The sequence below is a fragment of the Pelophylax lessonae genome (assembly GCF_965119305.1).
Source record: "Pelophylax lessonae genome assembly, chromosome: 13".
Classification (NCBI taxonomy): Eukaryota; Metazoa; Chordata; class Amphibia; order Anura; family Ranidae; genus Pelophylax; species Pelophylax lessonae.
The window spans coordinates 177,787,396-177,813,038 of NC_138780.1; the positions used below are offsets into that span (position 1 = coordinate 177,787,396).

The 25,643-nt window shown below is 46.2% G+C and overlaps 1 protein-coding gene across 1 annotated transcript; it reads left to right on the forward strand.

Moving 5' to 3' along the window:
- Window positions 1-2,151: 2,151 nt before the first annotated feature.
- On the forward strand, window positions 2,152-24,967 carry LOC309569662 (heat shock protein HSP 90-alpha-like). Its single transcript, XM_082275600.1, has 11 exons — window positions 2,152-2,400; window positions 6,680-6,827; window positions 7,210-7,576; window positions 8,877-9,010; window positions 14,025-14,339; window positions 16,772-16,937; window positions 18,135-18,325; window positions 19,853-20,000; window positions 21,076-21,344; window positions 23,944-24,277; window positions 24,841-24,967. The coding sequence occupies exons 2-11, from the start codon at window positions 6,681-6,683 to the stop codon at window positions 24,948-24,950; spliced, it is 2,181 nt and encodes a 726-aa protein (XP_082131726.1). The 5' UTR covers window positions 2,152-2,400; window position 6,680; the 3' UTR covers window positions 24,951-24,967.
- Window positions 24,968-25,643: the final 676 nt, after the last annotated feature.

A 25,643-nucleotide genomic window follows, 5' to 3' on the forward strand; every position in this document is an offset into this window, starting at 1 on the left:
TGCCTCACATGACCTCTGACACGCTGCTCTTGCACCTGTTGCAGTTTGGCCACCCGGGCTCAAAAAGGTTCACCATCACTGGCCTAGGCCATCTTAATGTAGAGCAACAATTCTTTTTTTTTCAGATCCTCTGAGAGTTCTTTGCCATGAGGTGCCATGTTGAACTTCCAGTGACCAGTATGAGAGAGTGAGAGCGATAACACCAAATTTAAAACACCTTTTCCCCATTCACACCTGAGACCTTGTAACACTAATGAGTCACATGACACCGGGGAGGGAAAATGGCTAGTTGGGCCCAATTTGGACATTTTCACATAGGGGTGTACTCACTTTTGTTGCCAGCGGTTTAGACATTAATGGCTGTGTGTTGAGTTTTTTTGAGGGGACAGCAAATTTACACTGTTATAAAAGCTGTACACTCACTACTTTACAATGTAGCAAAGTGTCATTTCTTCAGTGTTGTCGCATGAAAAGGTATACCGTATTTATCGACATATAACACGCGCCGGCGTATAACACGCACCCCAATATTTGGAGAGAAATTTCAGGAAAAAGCTTAAATTTAAAATAAACAGCTTTGAACTCAGAAATTTTTTTTTTTTTAAGACAAATGACATCTCACCAGTGCCCATGAATGCAGCCTCATCAGCAGTGTCCATAAATGCATCCTCACCAGCAGTGTCCATAAATGCACCCCACCAGCAGTGTCCATAAATGCACCCCACCAGCAGTGTCCATATATGCAGCCTCGCAAGCGCCATTGGAACTGACCAAATTTGTTTTAAAAAAGGGCGGGAAGCAGCGCCGAGAGCAGAAGGGGCGGGCCGGGCCGAGGAGAAGGAAGGACTAGCTGTCATAAGAGCAGAAGGGGGCGGGCCGGGCCGAGGAGAAGGAAGAACTAGCGAGCGCAGTCATCAGAAGTCCCGCCTCCTCTGCCGAGACGTGTGACGTCTGTCATAGGCGGGACTTCCGATGACTGCGCTCGCTCGTTCTCCCTTCTCCTCGGCCCGGCCCGCCCCCTTCTGCTCTTATGACAGCTAGTCCTTCCTTCTCCTCGGCCCGGCCCGCCCCCTTCTGCTCTTATGACAGCTCGTCCTTCCTTCTCCTCGGCAATGCTTCCTGGCCGTTTTTTTTTTTTTAATATCGGCGTATAACACGCACTGATGCTTTTTCCTCCATTTTTAGGAGGAAAAAGTGCGTGTTATACGCCGATAAATACGTTAATAAAATATTTACAAAAATGGGAGGGGTGTACTCACTTTTGTAAGATACTGTATAGTGAAATAGACTATTTCACTCGGTCGCGGTGAAATAGTCTATTTGAGTATATAAGGTGAGTTTACTGCTAAAATAAATGTAAAATTCAAGACTTGCGTGGGTGTAAGAAGATGTCCTCTGCTTCGTGTTCTGTCACATTAGGAAACCTATTGGAACGCATAGCGGCCAAGTTAGAATGCATGGCGCATGCGCAGTAAGTTGTTCTAGTCCATACGTCACTTCCGGTAGTAGAATCTCATAGGTAGCGCTATTCTGATAGAACACCGTCTCCTACCAAATTTGAATGTGGTGTGGCTGTGCACACAGCCGCGTCATTCATTCCCAGGGATCTCCCAACCGAGGCAGAGGGACTCATCGTTTTCAATGGAGCACAAATACGATGACATCATCTCGTAGTCCATTGATACTTCCTCCAGCTCTGTAACTGAAGGTCCGTGCTCTGGTATAAACCTGAGCTGGAGGAATAGTTCAGGAGTCACACCATTGCACCCGTGATCCATTGATTGTGGACCGAATGCTTTGCAGGCTCAGATGCAAAAAAAAAAATATATATATATATTATTTTGGCTGTTTGCAATATATTTTTTTGCAAAATGTGGAATTCTACTTTCTGAAAACCTCAGGAAGCAACTGTGAGCATGTGGAAGGGGGGGGGGGGTGTGGGGGGGGGGGTCACATGGTAGAGAAAACGCAGCAGCTATTAATATCTCATTCCAGGGTGTCCCAACACATGCACTCCTCATTGACATCTGACACCCCCCCTGGAAGCTTCTGCTTCTCGCTCCTTCTAGCTCGGTAAGAAAGACTCTTCCAGAATGAGCTGCCACTGCTATATAAGAGGGCTGGGACAGCTGCTGCTGTAGTCACCCCAGAAGAACGCAGGGAAGAAGCACAAAAGAGCACAGCTCATCCTACTACTACTGCTATAGGGATCCAAAGAAGACACATAGGGGGATACAAAAAAGACAGACAGAGAGGAATACTGAGGAGCTTACTACGCTAAACGAATCATAAAGCTATAAAAAACAGCAAATCGCTGTTGAAGGTGCAATCTGTCTCAGAGAATTCAAGACGCTGAAGCAACTATAGTGCAGACATCTAGACTAACTACCCACAGACCAGGTATGTAGAGTTACCAAGACAAGTGCATTGTTTATGGAGCAACACTGGGCTAAGGGGTCGGGGCAGAAGGAAAAGTCGCCTTGGGCGATTCGGCATGGGGTGGTGTGCAAGCTGTTCATGGTTACATGGTTACATAGTTAGTCTGGTTGAAAAAAGTCCATCAATTTCAACCATTAAAAGGGGAAAAAAAAAAAGAATTAAAAAAAAAAATCATACAATCCCATATACAAAATCACATACCCACAGTGGACCATGATTTGCTGGGATTTTTTGCCTTCTTCTGGATCCAATTTGCTCCAGCAGGGGAAAAAATTCCTTCCTGATCCCCCGAGAGGCAATCAGATATTCTCTGGATCAACTTTACCTATAAATTTTAGTACCCATTTATATTATGTACATTTAGGAAAGAATCCAGGCCTTTTTTAGAGCAATCTACTGAGCTGGCCAGAACCACCTCTGGAGGGAGTCTATTCCACAGTTTCACAGCTCTTATGGTATTTGGAGATGAAATCTCTTTTCCTCTAGAATGTAAAGAGTGCCCCCTTTTCCTCTGTGATGACCTTAAAGTGAATGACTCATCACTATATGTCTTTATACATGTTGGGGGAGGGGGGACTTGGGGGGGGGGTTATGAGGGCTTTACTTTTGGCCTTATTTTTTGGGTGCTAAAGGACCATGTCCTGGCACTGCATAGGGACTTTACAGAAGACATATATAATACCCGATGTCTATTGCCATTGATTGGTGATGGCTTGGTCACTAGCAGTATGAGTATAATAGCAGCAGGGAACTGTGAGAAGAACCATGAAGATGGCGGCTGTGATGGTTCAGCAGGTTTAAAGTGGACCTATCAAAAGATATATTTTTCAGGTTTAGTGTGTGCATGCTAAGTAGTGAGTTCCACTGAGACTTCCAGACGTTTGTTACCTACCACAAAGATCACAGCGCTCCCCCTTGACGATCTGCTTTTCTCTCCAGAGGGGTGGCACCATTTTCAGGCATCACCCGGGGCCACCATCTACTTCCTGGCCTGAAATGCTGGTTTAAAGATTACACAATCGAGTAAATTGTGGGGGTTTTGCAGTAGGGATCGACCAATTATCGGCAAAGCCGATATATCGAGGGCCGATCTGCACTTTCCCCGATATATCGGAATCGGCCCCTGAGGTTACCAATATTGCCGATATTTCGTGCTTGTACCGGAGTGATGCCTGCAGCTAGAGGCATTACCCCGGTATCGGCGTCCATAGCCGACGGTCGGCTGTCTTGGAATCACAACCGATGTGGCTGAGAAGCCGCTCGGCTGTCATTAAAATGAGCGGGAGGGGACGTCTCCCCCCCTCCCTCAGTTTTCCGCGGCTCGCCCGGGTCTCCCAACCCACCGGCCGCCGCACGGCCGCCGAAGACTTGATCAAAGCCGCATTCGGCTCTGATCGGGTCTCCATGTAAAAACCCGGAAGTGATGTCATGACAGGTTCCAGGTACTGTCTAGCGCCAGATTAAAAAAAATGACAGCATTCAAAACAGCCAAACTTGGCGTTTTGAATGCTTTTAAGTGCAGAGGAGGGTTTTGGGGGTCTTTTAGACCCCCAGATCCCTCCACAACAGTACCTGTGAAAAAAAAAACGAAAAAAAAAATTTAAATGTCCGAAAATATCGGCAGATATCGGCCAATACCAATATGCGATGACCAAAATGTCGGTATCGGTATCGGCAATAAAAAAAAACTATATCGGTCGATTACTACTGTGCAGTTCTAGATCACCCCTGCTGTACCCACTTTCCTTGCAAATTGCTACAAAGTTACAATGTTGCAGTCCGGCCACCAGGGGGGAGAAGAGACTGAGGAAATGCTTCCTTCTGCTTGCAGCAGACTGATGGCATTATCTAAGCTTAGGTAAAGTTGCTTAGCTGGAGATCAAGGATTTTTTTCTTCATGATAAAAGAAGAAAATTTAGTTTGATTGCCTGTCCACACAGAAATGTGGTGCAGGAAAACCATGTTCTGTATTTTCTGCACCGCATTCCAAATGCACTGGGTGTGTTATCTGCTGCAGGTGTCAATTGATTCCTAACGGCATCCTAAAGGCAGATTACAAACGCAATGCTTTTGCCTGCAGCGGATCCCATGGTACCATAGTATCATGCGATCCAGTTGCAGTGCGTTTTCAAAATTAGTGCATGCACTACTTTTTCATGCGATCCGCTGGAATTTTAGCCCATTCAAATGAATGGACTGAAAGCCGCATTGTACTCAATCACACGGAAGGAACACGGAGTGCGTTTCATGTGCGATTGAATCGGCACTAAAAATAGAGACTTGGCTTTTAGACCAGAGAAAAGAAAAGTGGTGATAGCCGGATCTTTAAATTGGCCAACATTCAAAATATACACATGAATTTCCCATGGGACTTTAGAAGCAATAGTGTATAAACCAGTATTAATACATTTTTAAAATGAACAATCTTTATTTACAATGTTTGGTAAAAAATAGACATAAAATGATATGACTAGGCAGGGCTTTTTTTTTTTTTTGTGGAAACACGGGGAACGCAGTTTTGCCACCTCCAGCACTGACTGTATGCGATGGTAAGGGGGGCTGGGGTGGGCTGCAGGGTTTATTGATGCTTACTGCTGGGGGATCTATTATAGCTGGAGGGGATTTTTTCAGAAGGGTCTATTGTTGCTGGAAGAGATCTACTGTTGAGGGAGGGGTCTATTGTTGCTGGCTGACAGAGTCTATTGATGCTGGCTGGGGGGAGATCTGTTGTTGCTGCTGGCGGTCTATTGTTTCTAGGGGGGAAATTTTGTGATTTGGGGATTTTGTGCGGTTGGTTTATTGTTGAAAGAGGAATCTATTTTTGCTGGTGGGGACCCATTTGTTACTGGCTGCAGGGGATCTATTTTACTGCTTTTCTTGTTATCATTACCAAATTCAATAAAAATGACAAAATGATATTTGGCTCTGTATTCTCTGAAAAGGTAGTACTGGGAGGTGGGTAGGGGCTGGGTGAAACCAAGGAATGGTGCTCGGAGGTGGGTAGGGGGTGGAACTAAGGAATGGTGCTCGGAGGTGGGTAGGGGGTGGAACCAAGGAATGGTGCTCGGAGGTGCATAGGGGATGTAAACAAGGAATAGTGCTCAGAGGTGGCTAGGGGGTTGAAGCAAGGAATGGTGCTCGAAGGTGGGTAGGGGGTGGAACCAAAGAATGGTGCTCGGAGGTGCGTAGGGGGTTGAAGCAAAGAATGGTGCTCGGAGGTGGGTAGGGGGTGTAAACAAGGAATGATGCTCGTAGGTGGGTAAGGGATTGAAGCAAGGAATGGTGCTCAGAGGTGGGTAGGACGTGGAACCAAGAAATGGTGCTCGGAGGTTGATAGTGGTGGAACCAAGGAATGGTGCTCAGAGGTGGGTAGGGGCTGGAACCAAGGAATGATGCTCAGAGGTGGGTAGGGGATGTAAACAAGAAATGGTGTTCAGAGGTAGGTAGGGGGTGTAAACAAGGAATGGTGCTCGGAGGTGGGAGGTGGAACTAAGGAATGGTGCTTGGTGGTGGGTAGGGGGGTGGAACTAAGGAATGGTGCTCAGAGTTAGGAAGGGCGTGGAACCAAGGAATGGTGCTTGGAGGTGGATAGCGGGTGGAACCTAGGAATAGTGTTTGGAGGGGGGTGGTGGGGTGAAACCAAGGAATGGTGCTCGGAGGTGGGTAGGGGTGGAACCAAGGAATAGTGCTCGGAGGTTGATGGTGGTGGAACCAAGAAATGGTGCTCAGAGGGGGATGGTGGGGTGGAACCAAGGAATAGTGCTCGGAGGTGGATAGCGGGTGGAACCTAGGAATAGTGCTCGGAGGGGGATGGTGGGGTGGAACCAAGGAATGGTGCTCAGAGGGGGATGGTGGGGTGGAACCAAGGAATGGTGCTCGGAGGTGGATAGCGGGTGGAACCTAGGAATAGTGCTCGGAGGGGGATGGTGGGGTGGAACCAAGGAATGGTGCTCGGAGGTGGATAGCGGGTGGAACCTAGGAATAGTGCTCGGAGGGGGATGGTGGGGTGGAACCAAGGAATAGTGCTTGAAGTTGGGTAGGGGCAGAGAAAGGGGGTGACTTGGAAAGGGGGAGTTCCTGCACCTATTCTCTGAGAAAAAAAGCCCTGTAGCTAGCTATATGGCATATATGCACAACGATACAATATATAAATTACAATACCCAAAAGTCCCTAATCAGGGGATTGTTACAGTATTTCCATAGTGCCATATGACATCGCCTTATTGCTCCTTGTTCTTAGGATGCCGGAAGAACATCGACCAATGGAGGAAGAGGTGGAGACCTTCGCTTTCCAGGCTGAGATCGCTCAGCTGATGTCACTAATCATCAACACTTTCTATTCCAACAAAGAGATCTTCTTGCGAGAGATCATCTCCAACTCATCCGATGTAAGTTCATAACATAAATGCATGGACCATAACTACAGGGCAGAAGTTGCCTTCAGGTTCAAAGTGTGTCTCCAAATTGTATCTAGCAGTATTAAACCCAAAAACAAACATTTATTATATTGCATGGTTAGATGTGATGGTTGCATTAGTTTTCTCTTTTAGGCTTTGTTTCTTCTAATTTCATCTGGCGATCCAGTCAGTAAATCTGTTGTTTTTCAAAAGAACAAGCTCTCTTGCAGTTACATGGAAGAGACAAACCATTTACCACTGACAGGGCTGCTTAGTCTGATCAGCTTTTACTTATTTATGTAAAACCTTTATCCCAAAATAAATAGGTGGGCTCTGACTTGCTGTGAATAACTTGACCTATAAATACTTTCAGGCTCTGGATAAGATCCGCTATGAGAGCCTCATTGACCCCAGCAAGCTGGATTCCGGGAAAGACCTGAAGATTGACTTGATCCCCAACAGACTTGAAAAAACTCTGACTATCATTGACAAGGGAATCGGCATGACCAAAGCTGATCTCATCAACAACCTGGGCACCATCGCCAAGTCCGGAACCAAGGCTTTTATGGAGGCTCTGCAGGCCGGAGCGGACATCTCCATGATTGGTCAGTTCGGTGTCGGTTTCTACTCTGCCTATCTGGTCGCTGAGAAAGTGACGGTGATCACCAAACACAACGATGACGAGCAGTACATCTGGGAATCGTCCGCCGGAGGGTCCTTCACAGTCAGACCTGACAGCAGTAAGTGCTCTCTACCCTTTTCTACTCATATAATAATAAGGGCAATGGTGCAATGCTAAAATCCACAGCAACCAATCAGATTTCATCATACTATGGTCAGATCAGTAACCAATATATTCTGATTCCATGCAGTGAGTTCTTTAACCACTTTTGGCCTGTAAGATTTTCCCCCTTAACGACCAGGCCATATTTTGCGATTTGGCACTGAGTTACTTTAACGGATAATTGCGTGGTGCTGCGACTAGTCTGTACCCAAATAAAATGTATGTCCTTTTTTTCCCACAAATTGAGCTTTCTTTTGGTTGTATTTGATCACCTCTGCAATCTTTATTTATTGCGCTATAAACAAAAAAAAAACAACAATTAAAAAAAAAAACTATATTTTTTACTTTCTTCGGGTCTGGTATGGATTTTGAGGGGAGCCCCATGCCGAAAAAACAGCGTGGGATCCCCCCCAAAATCCATACCAGACCCTTATAAGAGCATGCAGCCCGGCAGTCAGGAAAGGGGACGAGCGAGCGGCATCTGGGGGGTATCCAGATTCCGATAAGCCCCCTGCCCGCAGACCCCCACAACCACCGCCCAGGGTTGTCGGGAAGAGGCCCTTGTCCTCATCAACATAGGGACAAGTTGCTTTGGGATGGGGGGTCCAGAGCTCCCCCTGTCCCAATGCACCCCCCCCCATGTTGAGGGGGTGTGGCCTGGTATGGTCCAGGGGGGATGGGGCCACTCTTTTGTCCCCTTTCCTGAACTGTCGGGCTGCATGCTCGGATAAGGGTCTGGTATGGATTTTGGGGGGGGACCCCCAGCTGTTTTTTTGGAGTGGGGCTCCCCTCACAATCCATACCAGATCCGACTTGTGATGCGATTTCCATTCAAATCAATGGGCTGAAAGCCGTATCAAAGACGGCTCCTAGGCAACCATTGATTTTGAATGGAGGCAGAAAAAACGCTGCTAAAAGCCAACGTGGCCAAACATGCAAAAACGCCAATGAAAAAAGCTATTAATAGAACGTTTTTACAGCTGCTTTTTCCTGGCGTTAGAAGTGGCTCTGCAGCTGTTTTTTTCTGACGCCCTGTTTTCATAAAGTGATTGTAAATGTCACCTTGTAAAACAACCCATTCAGTATAAAATAGAAATGAAAGGCAAAACATTTGTGTATAGTATGTGCATTTATTTCATTTGATCATCAGCTCCATCTAGTGGCCACAATGCATTATTTTCCTTGATCACTGAGCGTGTTCTCCTATAACTGTTGTCAGGTAAAGGCAATGAGTTTGTAATGTCTTGCCTCACTAGGTGAACCCATGGGGCGTGGTACAAAAGTTATTCTGCATCTGAAGGATGACCAGACTGAGTATTTGGAGGAAAAGCGGATAAAGGATGTTGTGAAGAAACATTCCCAGTTCATTGGCTATCCCATCACCTTATATGTGAGTATCTCATGTACCAAAATGCTTGGATCGCTCTGTCAAAATGCCACGTGTATGGCCAGCTGTAGCCAGGGCCGTAACAAGAGGTGGGCAGGAGGGGAGGTTGCCCTGGGAAAATGAGGGGGGGGGGATTCGTGTTGGTAGAGGGTAATGTGAGGGACAGCAGGGGCTAAGAATTGCGCTAGGAGGAGAAATTTGGGAAGAGGATTTGTGCTGGGGGAGGGGGGGGGGGGTGCTAGAAAAAGTGATATGATAGAGGGGGAAGGGGATTTGTTTTGTGCTAGTAGGGATGATTGGGGGTATCTGTGCTAGGAGGGAAAATTTGAGGGGGGGGGGGATTGTGCTAGGATGGGGGGTTTGGGATGGAATCTGTGCTGGTAGGGCGAGGTTTGGAGTGGGGGGGGGGGGGGGGTTGTGCTCAGAGGGGAAATTTTAGGGGGTAGAGGGTTATTTCTAGGCAGGGCTGGGCCAAGACATTGTGCTGCCTGGGTCCAAGAATGAAATGCTGCCCCCCCCCCCCCAAAGGAAAAAAATTCATGCCCTCCAAGAGGCCCCCACATTCTATAGGACTATGAAAGCAGTCAGAGGGGTGTGAGTGTGTACGGAGTGACAGCAGGAGCAGGACAGAGCCGTAGACACTGGGCAGATGAGCGCATCAGGCTTTTTACTGTCTATAGTGCCACAGTGCCCTGCAGTGCTGCGCGCATGGTACAGGAGAATGCAGGGCTGCGCGCATGGTACAGGAGAATGCGGGGCTGCCAGGCATGGTACAGGAGAATGCAGGGCTGTAGGCATTGTACAGGAGAATGCAGGGCTGTAGGCATGGTACAGGAGAATGCGGGGCTGCAGGCATGGTAGAGGAGAATGCGGGTCTGCGGGCATGGTACAAGAGAATGCGGGGCTGCGGGCATACTACAGGAGATGCAGTGCTGCGGGCATGTATCATGACCGCAGCACTGCATCTTCTGTAGTATGCCTGCAGCCCGCATAATGGCAGGTAGTGTGGCTGTGGAGCAGTCTCACTTACCTGTTCCTAAAGGCGCAAAAGGATTTAAAAATGGCGCCGCCCGGCGCCAACATGTCACCGCGCATGCGCCGCCGCCGCTAGGGAAAGCCGTACATGTTCGGCTATTCCCGGAAATAGCCGAACGTTTTGGGGCTTTCCCGAGCGGCCGCTGACTTTTTTTTTTTTCAATCGAGTAATAGCCGAAGAAGAGAAGAGGTGGCCAGGGGCCGCCCCTCTTTAAGTGCCGCCTGGGTCCCATGGTCCCACCGGGACCCGTGGTAGGGCTGGCCCTGGTTCTAGGAGGATTTTAGCTTGGGGGATGGGGAGGACAAAGATTTGTGTTGGGAGGGGGGATTTCAGCAAGGGGACAGATTTGTACTGGCAGGAAGGGGAATTTAAGCCTGGAGTTTTTTCTTTTTTGAGGGGGAGGGAATTTTTGCTGACACATAATGCTCATACATCTGGCGTGGGGTGCTGCTTGGCATGTTCGCCCTGGGCTCTCGATGATGTTGTCCCAGCACTGGTGCCACTGTGGCCACATATGTTGGGAGGAAATGCTGTGAGCAGTGCCGGGACAAGGTCATCCAGCACCCAGGGCAAGGATGCCAAACTCCGCCCCCCCCTTCCCTTAAGGGCTAGGGTCAAGGTGCCCAGGGCAACCGAACCTCCTGCCCACCCCTTGTACCAGCCCTGGCTGTGAGACAGATAAGGACAGAATGGACTCAAGGCTTCTGATAACATGGTTGTATATCTATAAAAATAATCATAGAGATATTTGTCCTGCAAAACATTTGTGTACATTCGTTTAATGAGAATGGAAGCAAATCTGAATGTTATTAGGTTATTTTCTCCCCAGGTCAAATGCCCTTAACCACTTGCCTACTGGGCACTTTTACCCCCTTCCTGCCAAGGCCAATTTTCAGCTTTCAGAGCTGTCACACTTTGAATGACAATTGAGCAGTCATCCTACACTGTCCCCATATAAAAGTATTATCATTTTTTTTTCACACACATAGAGTTTTCTTTTGATGGTATTTTTTCACCACTGGGTTTTTTTATTTTTTGCTAAATAAATGAAAAAAGACTAAAAATTTAAACAACAAAAAAACTTTTTCGTAGTTTGTTATAAAATTTTGCAAACAGGTAATTTTTCTCCTTCACTGATGTACACTGATGAGGCGGCACTGATGGGCACTGATAAGTGGCACTGGTGGTCACTGATCGGTGGAACTCATAGTAGGCACTGAAGGGCACTGATAGGTGACACTGATGAGGAGGCACTGAAGGTTACTGATTGGCAGCACTGGTCGGCACTGATCGGTGGAACTGATTGTAAGCACTGACAGGCACTGATAGGTGGCACTGATAGGCAGCCTTGATAGGTGACACTGATGAGGAGGCACTGATTGGCAGCACTGGTGGGCACTGATCGATGGAACTGATAGTAGGCACTGATAGGTGGCACTGATAGGTGACACTGATTAGGAGGCACTGAAGGGCACTGATAGGTGGCACTGGAGGGCACTGATCAGTGAAACTGATAGCAGGCACTGAAGGGCACTGATGGGTGGCACTGATAGGCAGCACTGATAGGTGACACTGATGAGGAGGCACTAAAGAGCACTGATAGGTGAAACTGGAGGGCACTGATTGGTGGAACTGATAGTAGGCAATGAAGGGCACTGATAGGTGGCACTAGGCAGCACTGATGAGGAGGCACTGATGGGCACTGATTGGCAGCCCTGTTGGGCACTGATTGGCAGCACTGGTGGGCACTGATTGGCAGCACTGGTGAGGTCTGTTGGGACTGCACAGAAAATGAGGACGCTGATTATCAGTGCCCTGATTATAAGTGTAGATGTCCTTAACACAAGCCAGTTACCAGCTCTCCTCTCCTCATGCTGTCAGTGTGAGAAAAGAAATGGCGATACCCGGTTTGTGTTTAAATAATGATCAGCTGTGTCTGGAGGAGCGTGCCGCCCACCTGCCCATCTTTCGGCTATAGCGTGTTTGGCAAGTGGGTATTACCTACAGCAGTGTTTTTCAACCACTGTGCCGCGGCACACTAGTGTGCCGTGAGATATTGCCTGGTGTGCCGTGGGAAAAATTCCAATTTCATCCGAAGCGCATGTTAAGCAGTGGTGGGATTCAGCCGGTTCTCACCGGTTCTACAGAACCGGTTACTAAATATTTGGCAGTTCGCAGAACCGCCTTACTGACCATCTATCATCCGCTCGTGTCCTGTGGCTGCGGCGGCGGCGCTGCTCTCTCTGTCCTGTGTCCTGTGGCTGCGGCGGCGGCGCTCTCTCTCTGCGGGGAGCACTGGTTGCTAAGCTAGAGTCCGCTTAGCATCTAGCAACCAGTGACGTCACCCCCTTCTGAGCCTCTTCTCCTCCAGGCCGCCACGCCCCGCCGCCTCCCAGTCCCCGCCTTTTACAATTTGGCTCCGTCTCCACCCACTTTGCACTGTCTGCAGGTGCGCAGCGTGGGACTCACTGTCACAGAACCTGGAGAAGAAGAAGACTGTGTCAGACAGCACGTCGTGGTGGTGACAGGCAGCCTGGGCAACATTATCAGGTAGGAGGACATTGTGGTGTGGTGCTGGGTCTTCGGGATTGAGGCTGGCTCTACATTGTTGCCTGCCCTGATGTTGGAAATTGATGATGAATTTACTGTACAGCAGGTGACATTGTTTTTTATTTATGGAATTTTTAGCAAAATACTTTTTCATGATTTGTGTGTGTTTATTCAATTTTGGAGGTTATTGGGGATCAGATATTTGGGGGCACCTTTACTATAAAGGGGCTTCCACTCTAATAGGCCCCCGGCACATGCCCGTGAGTCACATGATCCCTTCTGGGAGCAAGATGTAGAAATTACATCTTTGTCTCCTCAACCTGGGAACAAGTTGCCTTACAAAGAGGCAGTGGGGGGGCTTCATTTTGAAAGGTAGCCTCGCACTGTTAAAAGGGATGTGGGGATGAGAGCTGTTGACGAAGAGCTACCTGTGTGTCTTTCTTCGATTCCAGACAGAATATCAGCTTTGTGTTCAGCCAAACAGGCCCAGGTTTCGTAAACAGAAATATGAAAAATTATAAAATACTTTATTATTTCATAATAAAGTAATTATAAAATAATTTCTTTGTGTTTATTTGATTCCTATTCAAGAGAATTACTTTATATATAGTCAATATAGGAAAACAGAGTTACATTTTTTTAACATTTTCTAATGGTGGTGTGCCTCGTGATTTTTTTCATGAAAAAAGTGTGCCTTTGCACAAAAAAGGTTGAAAAACACTGACCTACAGGATAGAGTAAAATCAGGAAAATACTGTATTGTGCCACTGGATGGAGCTGATGATCATATGAAACGAATGCTTATTTAACTGCTTCCCGCCACCGCCTCCCGGCCCTTTAACAGGTTCTAAATGCTGGGAGGCGGGCATTCCGATCATGTGACCGCTGTAATTGGCAGTCACTGCAGTCACGTGATCGGTAGGGCCACGATCGCAAGTATACATTGGGAGCTTTCATATATGCGTACAGCCGGCGGGAAGTGGTTAGTATGATTGTCAGCTCCATCTAGTGGACATAACAAGGTATTTTCCTGTGTCCCTCTATGAAGAACATTCGACCTGAAGAGAAAACAGCCTAATAATATTTGATTTCCCCCCATACGCACAGAACGAATGTACATGCATAGGTAGGAAAACTCAACCACCCATGGATTGGGAGAGGAAGAGAAAATTTGGTTGGGGATTTTTAAGGTGCCAATAAACAGATAAAGGTTTTAAAATATACAAAATGTATTATTATATTTAAAATAAGAAAAACCAAAAAGGTGAAAGACATACAATAAACATATAATACAGTTTTATGGGACGAAAAGCTCTGCAAATCTTCTTAATAAATACACCCCATTACATGGTATGTCTGCAGGCCAATACGGCATAGTAGAATTGTTCTTTAATATTGCTCGCTTAACCTGCGATTCATTTCGTCCCACAGGTAGAGAAGCAGCGCGAGAAGGAAATCAGCGATGATGAAGCTGAAGCGGAAACTGTAGAAAACAAAGCAGAAGAAAAAGACAGCGCCACAGAAAAGCCAAAGATTGAGGATGTGGGATCTGACGAGGAGGAGGACACCAAGGCCGGAGACAAGAAGAAGAAGACCAAGAAGATCAAAGAGAAATACATTGACCAGGAGGAGCTAAACAAGACCAAACCCATCTGGACCCGCAACCCCGATGATATCAGCAACGAGGAGTATGGAGAGTTCTACAAGAGCCTCACCAACGACTGGGAGGACCACCTGGCTGTGAAAGTAAGACACCAAGAGATTCTTCCATAACGCGACCCATGGGTCACATCAGTGGTAGATCAGTTCTGCTTGGTTCTTTGCCTTGCTCTTGTACTCATACAGTGCTATCTAGCATATACAATAGAGTATATAATGAGCATATCAGGGCTTTTCTTTCTCAAAGAATAGGTGCAGGTACTCTCCTCACCCACACCTACCTCTGGGCACCGGCCCTTGTCTATACCCCTATCCACCTCCTAGTACCGCTCCTTTTAGAGAATACAGACCCAAGTAATATTTTGTGTTGTTAAGTAATTTGTATGGAATTGGTTAATGATAATAGACCCTACCAGCAACAATAGATCTGCCCCAGCAACAATAGACCCTTCCCCCAGGAACAAAATACACCACCCCCCCCCCCTGGCAACAATCATTCCCCACCAGCAACAAAGACGCCTGCTGGCAACAATAGGTACCCCAGCAGCCATCACCCCCATCAGTAACAATAGATCACCCAGCAATTATAGATCCCTCCGGCAAAAATTTACACCCCCAAGAAACACTACAAATCCCAGCTACAATAGATCCCCAACAGTCAGCATCAATAGACCACCCCCCCCCCTCAACAGTGGATCTCCCCCAACAACATAGGAAACTCAGTGCAAAATATCCCCACCAGCAACAATAGATCCTCAACAATGGTATATCCCTCCATCAACAATTGACACCCCCCAGCAACACTACTACCTCCAGCTGCAATAGATCGCCAGCAGTCAGCATCAATAGACACTCTCCCTTCAATAGTGGATCACTCCAACAACATAAGAACCTCAAAGCAAATTATCCTCCACCAGCAACAATAGATCCCCCACAATGATATATCCCTCCATCAACAATTGACACTCCTCAGAAATACTAAAACCCCCAACTACAATAGATCCTCAGCAGTCAGCGTCAATAGACCATCCCCCCTCAACAGTGGATCTCACCCAACAACATAAGAACCCCACAGCAAAGGATCCCTCACCAACAACATAACAGGTAACCAAACTATGAGGGTGTTGCTTATTTGCTTGCAGTCTATATAGATAAAAGGGATGCAAAGGCATATAAAATCTGGAGGGGTAAGGGACAGGTATACTGTATAGCTCAAAGTACAGCAAAATATATTTGTAGCATTGTACAAGTATACAGTATGTCTGAGTACAGGATGAAAGGGAACATTCCATGTATTAGAGATCGACCGATTATCGGCAAAGCCGATATATCGAGGGCCGATATCCACTTTCCCCGATATTGCCGATATTTCGGATAGTGCTGTATCGGAGTGATGCCTGCTGCTAGAGGCATCACCCCGGTACCGGTGTCCATAGTCAAACGGTCAGCTGTCTTGTAATGACAACCGATGTGGCTGAGAAGCTTCCCACAGTTGGCTTTTAAAGGGTAACTCCACTTTTGTGGTAAAAAAATTAGCGAAAAAAAAATAATATATATATATAGTGTATAAAATTGCGACTCAAGTCATATTGTAATTGAATGGCATTAAACATTCCCTTTCCTTTTCAATCTTCAGCGCTGTAATTTTATGTAAAACGCAATGCAATATGGCTACCTGGAGGTGTCCTGTACACAGAATGTACGGTACACCCCCTGAAAATGTAATTTCCTGCTTGTGTGATTGGCTTGCTGATTTACCCAGAAATCTGCACTAAGATATAAGTCAGATTTTTGGCATCCCCTGCAACAAAAATATCATTTTTGGTGAGATACTTCCAAAGGGAAATTACATCTAAAGGGACGCAGACCCTGCCACTTTCCCCCATAGCCCTGCAAGTGCAGCAGCTAATTAATAATTATAATATCACCCCCATACAGATTCACACACATGAACACAGACAAACAAACAGAACAACAAAAGGTAGGAATCTGCAACAAGGTTTGTTAAAATCCCTGCAATGTACAGAGATCACCCAGAGGGGTGTAAGTAATTACCGATAAAAACTAAAAATATTGACCGGCCTGGGACCGTAAATGAGAGATGGCTGGAGGGTACGCCGGATTGGGCGTCTATGCAATCGGCTCTGCACCTGGAGGGGGGGGGTGTACTGTTACGTATACCCTTTGTTGCACCCTCCCCTTGTCATTTTGGTCATTTTTTGTTCTTTGTTATGGTATCATATTTTACCATCTTCTACTTTATACTACCGTTTTCTTGTACTCTTCTGTACTTGTTATTTGTACTATGTCTGATATGTACTAAAACTTTAATAAAAATTATTATTAGTCAGAAAAACTAAAAATATTCCAGGCTTCCATTTTCAAGTTCAGCAAAGAACCTAAAAGCTAAAAGCTGATTGGTCCTTTTGGGCAGCCTTTATTGCATTCACTTGGTCCATGCTGGATACATAAGACTTGGCCTTTATCCATGACTGACGTGCCTTACTGTCATTTTCCAGCATTTCTCCGTTGAGGGTCAGCTTGAATTCCGGGCTCTCCTCTTCGTGCCCAGGAGGGCATCCTTTGACTTGTTTGAGAACAAGAGGAAGAAGAATAACATCAAGTTGTACGTGCGCAGAGTGTTCATCATGGACAACTGTGAGGATCTCATTCCAGAATTTCTGAGTAAGTCACTTTTCCCTTCTGTGATATTACTGGAAGCCGGTCAGACTCTTCCTGTCCACCTAGGACAGCTTTTACCAACCTTTTCAACAGAGGAAACTTTGAAATAACTTTCCAGTCTCAGCAGGGGCGTAACTACAGGGGTTGCAGGGGTTGCAATCGCAACCGGGCCCCATGCTCCAGGGGGCCTGTGCGGCTCCCCTGTACACCTGGATAGGAGGGGCGACAGGAGAAGCATGTAGAGAAATCACTGTCCTTCTTTTTCCTCCTGTAGCTGCAGGCCCCAAGATGGAAGAAAAGGGGCCCACTGCAGAATTTGTGAAAGGGTCCTGCTGCGGGACTGTAATAAAGGACCCCGCAACGTGAGTAAAGGACCCCAGGATCAGTGGGAAGAGCCCCAGGCTTGAAGGGAAGGGCCCCGGCCAGGGGTCCGAGGGGCCCTTCATGGTTTCTTGCACCGGGGCCCTGAAGGTTCTAGTTACGCCTCTGAGTCTCAGGGAACTAAAAATGACTTTATCTACAACTCATGATACATTAGTGTGATGGTCAGTGGGAAGAATGCTCCTTACACTTGTGGTTATTGGCAAGAATTACCCCCTTAACCACTTAAGCCCCGGAAGATTTTACCCCCTTCCTGACCAGGGCCTATTTTGCAATTCGGCACTGCGTGACTTTAACGGACAATTGCGCGGTCGTGCGTTGCTGTACCCAAATGAAATTGAGGGGTTAACTTTATTTGAGAAGGAGGGGTTAAGTGTGTCCCTAGGGGCGTGCTTCTAACTGTGATTGGATGTGCCTGTGTGTGTAACAGCAGAGATCAACGGTCCTACATAGCAGGACCGTATGATCTCTGCTGTTACACAGGGGAGAATGACAGACGGCTTTGTTTACATTAACCGCCTGCCTTTCTCCCGGTGTAACCAACGATCATGAGTGACCGGCGGACTTGGAGTCCGTCGTTCACTCGCGCGGGGGGGGGGGGGTGTCTATGAGCGAGCGGGAGCGCGCCTCCAGCGGTGCGCGCTCGCTCCCTAGAGCCTCACAGGCTAGCGACGTAGCCCTACGTCACTTTGCCTGTGAGGGGCTGACTGCCGACGTAAATCATCGTTAGGCAGTGGTTAAGTGAGTGGCTGCATCTGTTTGAAGCTGGTCCTCACAGTACACTAGAAGTATCTTGTCTGATTATCTTTTGTCCCACAGACATTATCAAAGGCGTGGTGGACTCTGAAGACCTTCCGCTGAATATCTCTCGCGAGATGTTGCAACAGAGCAAAATTCTCAAAGTTATTCGGAAGAACTTGGTAAAAAAGTGTCTGGAACTCTTCTCAGAGATGGCCGAGGACAAAGAGAACTATAAAAAGTTCTATGAGCAGTTCTCCAAAAATATAAAGGTAAGAGTAGAGAAGAATGGGGACCTTGCCCACACCAACCAATCTCTCCCAGAGCTTTATTTACTCAATGCATATTAGCAAATTAAAGAATTTGAATGCACCTTGTTATGTGAATTCTCATACCTTTTTGAGTCATTCTTACCAACTTAAAATCCTAAAAAAGTCATTTGTTTGATGCAGCTTCTCTCAGAAAACAGTAACAATCAAAGTGATTCTATTTTTTTTTTTCTAATTAAAATAAGAAACATGTTATATTTACCTGCTCTGTGTAATGGTTTTGCACAGAGCAGCCCTGATCCTCTTCTTCCCAGGTCCCCCGCGCTCCTATCTCCTCCCCCTTGCCAAGTGCTCCCATAGAAAGCTGCTTGCTATGGGGACACTCATGCATGCTTGCTCCCAAGCTCCATAAGACACCCCCCCCCCACTCCCTCCTTACAGCCTGTGATTGACAACAGCAGAAACCAATGGCTCTCGAGGCTCTGTCTGGGCCAGTGAGGCGGTAGAGACAAGCTCTCATGCACATCGCCTTGTCGAGATGGGGCTCAGTTAAGTATTTGGGGGGGGCTGGGGGGGAGCTGTTTGAAGAAGGTTTTTTCACCCCAATGCACATGTGTCAAACACAAGGCCTGCGGGCCAAATCTGGTCCTCCTGGCATCTCATGTTGCCCTTGCACCTCTCCTGCAGCTGCAGGAGATCTCCAGCCTTTCTCTGGTTCTTCTCCAGATCCCAGCTCTTCCCAGCATCAGCACAAGGTAAGGGGTGAACACTGTGATGTAAGGGAAGGTGGGGGACTCTTGACTGCTGATGGTGGGGGTGCTCTTGACATCTGATGTAAGGAGAGGTGGGGAGCTCTGCACATCTAATCTTGCAGATACAACCGGCCCTTCGAGGAGAATCATAATGCTGATGCGGCCCATGATGAAATTGAGTTTGACACACCTGCCCTAATGTGTTTAGGGTAAAAACCTTTAGAACCATTTTAGTAAAAATGAAACCTTGAAGAACAGGAGAGACAGACTTCCTGCAAATCCACTATTGTATAAAAGAGGACAGCTCCAAAAACCATCTAGTTGTGTTTACTTATTTCTGCGGGCCACAAGATGGTATATCTCTAGGGATCCAGAGTAGGCTTTTATTTTATTTAACTACTCCTGAATCTTTACATGTCTGGGTCCGATATCAGCCAACAGAGAGGAAATTTGAACTGGCCCAGCCACCATTGAGGTTTTTCAGCAAAGGCCTTTGAGAACAGGAGCAAGTAAAGCGTGGTATTTTCAAACTTGCTTGATTTTTCTGGATAAATTACAGCTTCTTTGGCAGAAACTACTGTTAGTTATCAACATGGAGGATCTCACACAGATAGAAAGTTTCCAGCTAAACTGAAAATCTTCTTTAGGACACTTTTTATAGAGCTAAAATTGAGAGAGGTCAAGGCTGGGAAGCACAGTGGTCTTATGAAAAGCTCTATGATCAACTATTAACAATCAGCTATCATCAATAAAAATACATCGCTTTCTATTTTTTCAGCTTGGAATTCATGAAGACGCTCAAAACCGCAAGAAGCTTTCTGAACTGTTGCGCTATCACACCTCAGCTTCTGGAGATGAGATGATTTCACTGGCAGAATACGTATCACGAATGAAGGAGAACCAGAAACATATCTACTACATCACAGGTAGGCCCTGATCTCCTAATATTAGTTCTAACCAGGGTCTAGGCTATTCAGAGGTGCCTTGTGTGCAGTGCCAGGACAAGGTCATCTGGTGCCCAGGGCAAAGATGGCAAACTGCGCCCCCCCCCCCCCCCCCGGGTATAAAGAAAAAGTCAGTGTCATTTCAAAACCAATATTTCCCAATATTTCCCATAGATGCCAATGTTAAAAACAAGGAGCAGTCAAGCTGACCAAGACTTCCTATAGATGCCAATGTTAGACAGGGAGCAGTGCCATGCCAAGCTGTCCAAGATTTCCCATAGACTCCAATGTTAGACAGGGAGCAGTGCCATGTCAAGCTGACTGAGATTTCCCATAGACGCCAATGTTAAAAACCAGCAGCAGTGCTATGTCAAGTTGACCAAGATTTCCTATAGACGCCAATGTTAGACAGGGAGCAGTGCCATGTCAACCTGACTGAGATTTCCCATGGACGTCAATGTTAAAAACCGGGAGTAGTGCCATGCCAAGCCGACCAAGCTGTGTCCGTACTCGTGAGCAGTGCCGGTCCTAGCAAGCAAGAGGGTCATCGAGGCGGGCGGGGAGAGAGGAGGCGGGCAGGGAATTCAGAGAACTGAAGGCAGCCTGACAGGAATCTTCACTGAGTGAAGCACAATGCTGGACGTTGATCCGGCACTGACTTCATCCCCAGGAGCCTCTCATGGGGCCCCCCACTGGTCCCGGGCACTCAGTCAGATGGGTCAGTCCACCCCTGGTATGAACTAATACACCAGGCGGGCGGGTAAGAGGCCGCTAATGGCTGCCTGTAACGAAGTCAGCCCTTCACTTCCCTGTCAGTGGAGATACCCGCCTGACAGGGAAGTGAAGGTCTCACTTCATTACAGCTATTAGCGGCCGCTCGCCTGCCCGCCCGGTGTGTTAGTAGTCACACACAGTTCACCTGTGCTGCGCTGCGCCCCCTTCCTCTACTAAATGGTGCCGCCCAGGGCACCCGTCCCTTCCGCCCCCCCTTGTACCTGCTCTGCTTGTGTGCTTCATAATGTTTTACACTCTTCTCTTCATCCTTGTCTAAATGCAGGTGAGACCAGGGATCAAGTAGCCCATTCCGCCTTCGTTGAAAGACTTCGTAAGCATGGCCTTGAGGTCCTCTACATGACAGAGCCCATTGATGAGTACTGCGTGCAGCAACTGAAGGAATTCGATGGCAAAACTTTGGTGTCTGTTACTAAAGAAGGCCTGGAGCTTCCAGAGGATGAGGAGGAGAAGAAAAAGAAGGAAGAGATCACAACCAAATTTGAAGATCTCCTCAAAGTCATAAAGGACATCCTGGACAAGAAGGTTGAGAAGGTGAGTTTGTCTTTGTATCACAGAAAAAATTTCCATAACTAGCCAAACATTTGTCCCTTCTTTTTTTTGGCACTATTAACCATTTGCCTACCGCAATACATACAGGTCCTTCTAAAAAAAATTAGCATATTGTGATAAAGTTCATTATTTTCTGTAATGTACTGATAGACATTAGACTTTCATATATTTTAGATTCATTACACACAACTGAAGTAGTGCAAGCCTTTTATTGTTTTAATATTGATGATTTTGGCATACAGCTCATGAAAACCCCAAATTCCTATCTCAAAAAATTAGCATATTTCATCCGACCAATAAAAGAAAAGTGTTTTTAATACAAAAAAAGTAAACCTTCAAAAAATTATGTTCAGTTATGCACTCAATACTTGGTTGGGAATCCTTTTGCAGAAATGACTGCTTCAATGCGGCGTGGCATGGAGGCGATCAGCCTGTGGCACTGCTGAGGTGTTATGGAGGCCCAGGATGCTTCGATAGCGGCCTTGAGCTCATCCAGAGTGTTGGGTCTTACGTCTCTCAACTTTCTCTTCACAACATCCCACAGATTCTCTATGGGGTTCAGGTCAGGAGAGTTGGCAGGCCAATTGAGCACAGTAATACCATGGTCAGTAAACCATTTACCAGTGGTTTTGGCACTGTGAGCAGGTGCCAGGTCATGCTGAAAAATGAAATCTTCATCTCCATAAAGCTTTTCAGCAGATGGAAGCATGAAGTGCTCCAAAATCTCCTGATAGCTAGCTGCATTGACCCTGCCCTTGATAAAACACAGTGGACAAACACCAGCAGCTGACTGAAGCTGACTGTGGGTACTTGACACTGGACTTCAGGCATTTTGGCATTTCCCTCTCCCCAGTCTTCCTCCAGACTCTGGCACCTTGATTTCTGAATGACATGCAAAATTTGCTTTCATCCGAAAAAAGTACTTTGGACCACTGAGCAACAGTCCAGTGCTGCTTTTCTGTAGCCCAGGTCAGGCGCTTCTGCCGCTGTTTCTGTTTCAAAAGTGGCTTGACCTGGGGAATGCGGCACCTGTAGCCCATTTCCTGCACACGCCTGTACACGGTGGCTCTAGATGTTTCTACTCCAGACTCAGTCCACTGCTTCCGCAGGTCCCCCAAGGTCTGGAATCGGTCCTTCTCCACAATCTTCCTCAGGGTCCGGTCACCTCTTCTCGTTGTGCAGCGTTTTCTGCCACACTTTTTCCTTCCCACAGACTTCCCACTGAGGTGCCTTGATACAGCACTCTGGGAACAGCCTATTCGTTCAGAAATTTCTTTCTGTGTCTTACCCTCTTGCTTGAGGGTGTCAATGATGGCCTTCTGGACAGCAGTCAGGTCGGCAGTCTTACCCATGATTGCGGTTTTGAGTAATGAACCAGGCTGGGAGTTTTTAAAAGCCTCAGGAATCTTTTGCAGGTGTTTAGAGTTAATTAGTTGATTCAGATGATTAGGTTAATAGCTCGTTTAGAGAACCTTTTCATGATATGCAAATTTTTTGAGATAGGAATTTTGGGTTTTCATGAGCTGTATGCCAAAATCATCAATATTAAAACAATAAAAGGCTTGCACTACTTCAGTTGTGTGTAATGAATCTAAAATATATGAAAGTCTAATGTTTATCAGTACATTACAGAAAATAATGAACTTTATCACAATATTCTAATTTTTTGAGAAGGACCTGTATATATACATTGCGGTTTGAAGATATCAGCCATAACCTCGGTATTGTTTTTTTTTTTGAGCCGCTGGAATGGTTTCAGAAGCAGTGGGAGGGGATGTCCTGACACTCACCAGTGTTTCTCGGGCTTACGGCGACCAGCTAGTCACAGAGGCCATAAAAGACTAGATCGTCATTTATCGCCTCTATGGCCTTCGAGGACTGTAGCGACGTCATGACGTCACTTCCGGTTCAGGGTGGAAGTAAAAATTTAAAGCGCCCCTATCCCTCCGTGCTCTTGCACAGAAGCAAATGCATACGTAAGTCGCGCACGCACTTGTAAACGATGTTCACACCACACCTGTGGTATCACCGTTTGAGAGAGAGCTAAGATTATAGTGCTCGACCACCTCTGTAACTCTAAACAGGTAACCTGTAAAGGCATTTAAAGCCTCGCTTTAAGTACTGTAGTTTGTTGCCAGGAGCGTGCACAATTTTAAAGCGTGACATGTTAGGTATCTATTTACTCGGTGTAACATCATGTTTCATATTATACAAAACATTGGGGTATATATATAGTTTTTTTTTTTAATTTATTAAAATATATTTTTTCCAAAAAAATTATGTTTGAAAAATAGCTGCACAAATACCGTGTGACGTAAAAAATTACAAAGATCAACACATTTTATTCCATAGGGTGTCTGCTAATATATATATATATACTATATTATATACCCCCAAATATTTTATATATATATATATATATATTTACTTATAACCCCCAAATATATATATATAAATATATATATATATATATATATATATATATATATATATATATAATATTTGGGGGTTATAAGTAGTTTTTTAATTTAGAAACTCAATCTTTTTTGATATGTATTTCATCTATACTTGTGGTCTCCAGGTGGTGATCTCCAACAGACTGGTGGAATCTCCATGCTGCATAGTGACCAGCACCTATGGATGGACAGCCAACATGGAGCGTATCATGAAGGCTCAGGCCCTCAGAGACAACGCCACAATGGGTTACATGTCAGCCAAGAAGCATCTTGAAATCAACTGTGATCACCCAATTATTGAAAATTTGAGGCAGAAGGCTGGGGTCGACAAGAACGACAAGTCTGTGAAAGATCTGGTGAATCTGCTTTATGAAACTGCCCTGCTATCCTCTGGCTTCACCCTGGAGGACCCCCAAACACATGCCAACCGCATCTACAGAATGATCAAGCTTGGATTAGGTGAGTGGCCCCTTATACAACAACATATAGTAGAACATAGCATGTGGTGAACAGGCAATCAGAGCGGACAGGGGCAGACTGGCAACCTTCGGCCCAGGGGGCAAGTACAAACCAGAGGCCCATGGTGCAGCGACTTTGCTCTACTTACAGGCTGAATTCGGGTTTCCAACCTTGCCAGCAGGGGGAGTTTGGGGGGAGCTGGGACAGCTCGGTTGGGGCTGGCCAGGGCAGAAGAGTCTCCAGTGGGGCATGGAACCGGCCTCTGCTCAGACACAGTGTACACCATCCATGCTGGGGGGGGGCTGTGCTTTATCCTTTTTACGGGGCGTCAGAGTGGCCCAGGGGGCAATTGCCCCCCTGCCCAGTCCTCCCCTGTGAGCGGAAGTGGGAGCCTGTACCTATCAAAACTAGGTACCCACTCCCTACAAATAAATGTAATGTGCCAAATTTAGTGGAGGAGGGGGCGAGGAGGACACTCCCCTTCAGAGTGAAGTTCCACTTTGAACAGTATAGGTAAATGGACTTTGTTCGGTGGCTCATGGACCCTTACTTTCTTTGTACAGGTATTGATGAAGATGACATCACTCAGGAGGAAATCACAAGCCCGGTGATTGAAGACATGCCACCACTAGAGGGCGAAGATGATTCATCCAGGATGGAAGAAGTAGACTAAAGAGCAGAACTTTGCTCTTAGGGTATTAGGTGGCGATGTGTACACTGTGTATAGTTTTCCTAATTTGTGTACAGCACCCTCTTTACAGAACAGGATAATTCTTACCTGGCATAAGGATATTGGAGGAAAGAGCTTTAATGTGTATTATTGTGACTTTAAAGTAATTTTGGGAGAGATTTTTATACTGCTTTGCAACAAATCAATCAGTACTCCCAATATCTTAAAATGCAGTTTGGTTATTTTGGCGGCACACCATGTCTCAAACATGTTGGCTTATTATATAAGCTATCTGTTATTTTGCTATATATTTTTTTTTTTTTTTATGAAAATTATTTTGGTAATAAAAGAAGGTTTGTGCAGCAACTTTATGTCCTGTTTATTTCTAATTTCAGAATGAGTTTATATCACAAAAGACTTTTGTTTTCAAAATGTTTAGCTTTGTAAATATATCAGGTTTAAAAAAAAAAAAAAAAAATGGAACGTTCAGTTTTGTTTAAAAAAATTTAAAATAAAGTTTTCCAGACCAGCTAAATTGATTGAGCCCCGGTTCACACTATAGCGATGACAGACATTGCATGTGATTCGGAGTGCACTGCTCTGCAAATCACATGCGATGTCTGTGCGATGCAAATTTGGCTGAATTTGCATCGGATTTGGACACAACACACACAGGACCCTTTTTTGGGTCTGCAG

What these genes read in the sequence shown, in the direction of transcription:
- LOC309569662 (XM_082275600.1), top strand. Translation starts at nt 6,681, where the DNA reads ATGCCGGAAGAACATCGACCAATGGAGGAAGAGGTGGAGACCTTCGCT. An exon ending in TCATCTCCAACTCATCCGAT is followed by an intron (nt 6,828 to 7,209) that starts GTAAGTTCATAA and finishes AAATACTTTCAG; the next exon opens with GCTCTGGATAAGATCCGCTA. An exon ending in ACATATCTACTACATCACAG is followed by an intron (nt 20,001 to 21,075) that starts GTAGGCCCTGAT and finishes GTCTAAATGCAG; the next exon opens with GTGAGACCAGGGATCAAGTA.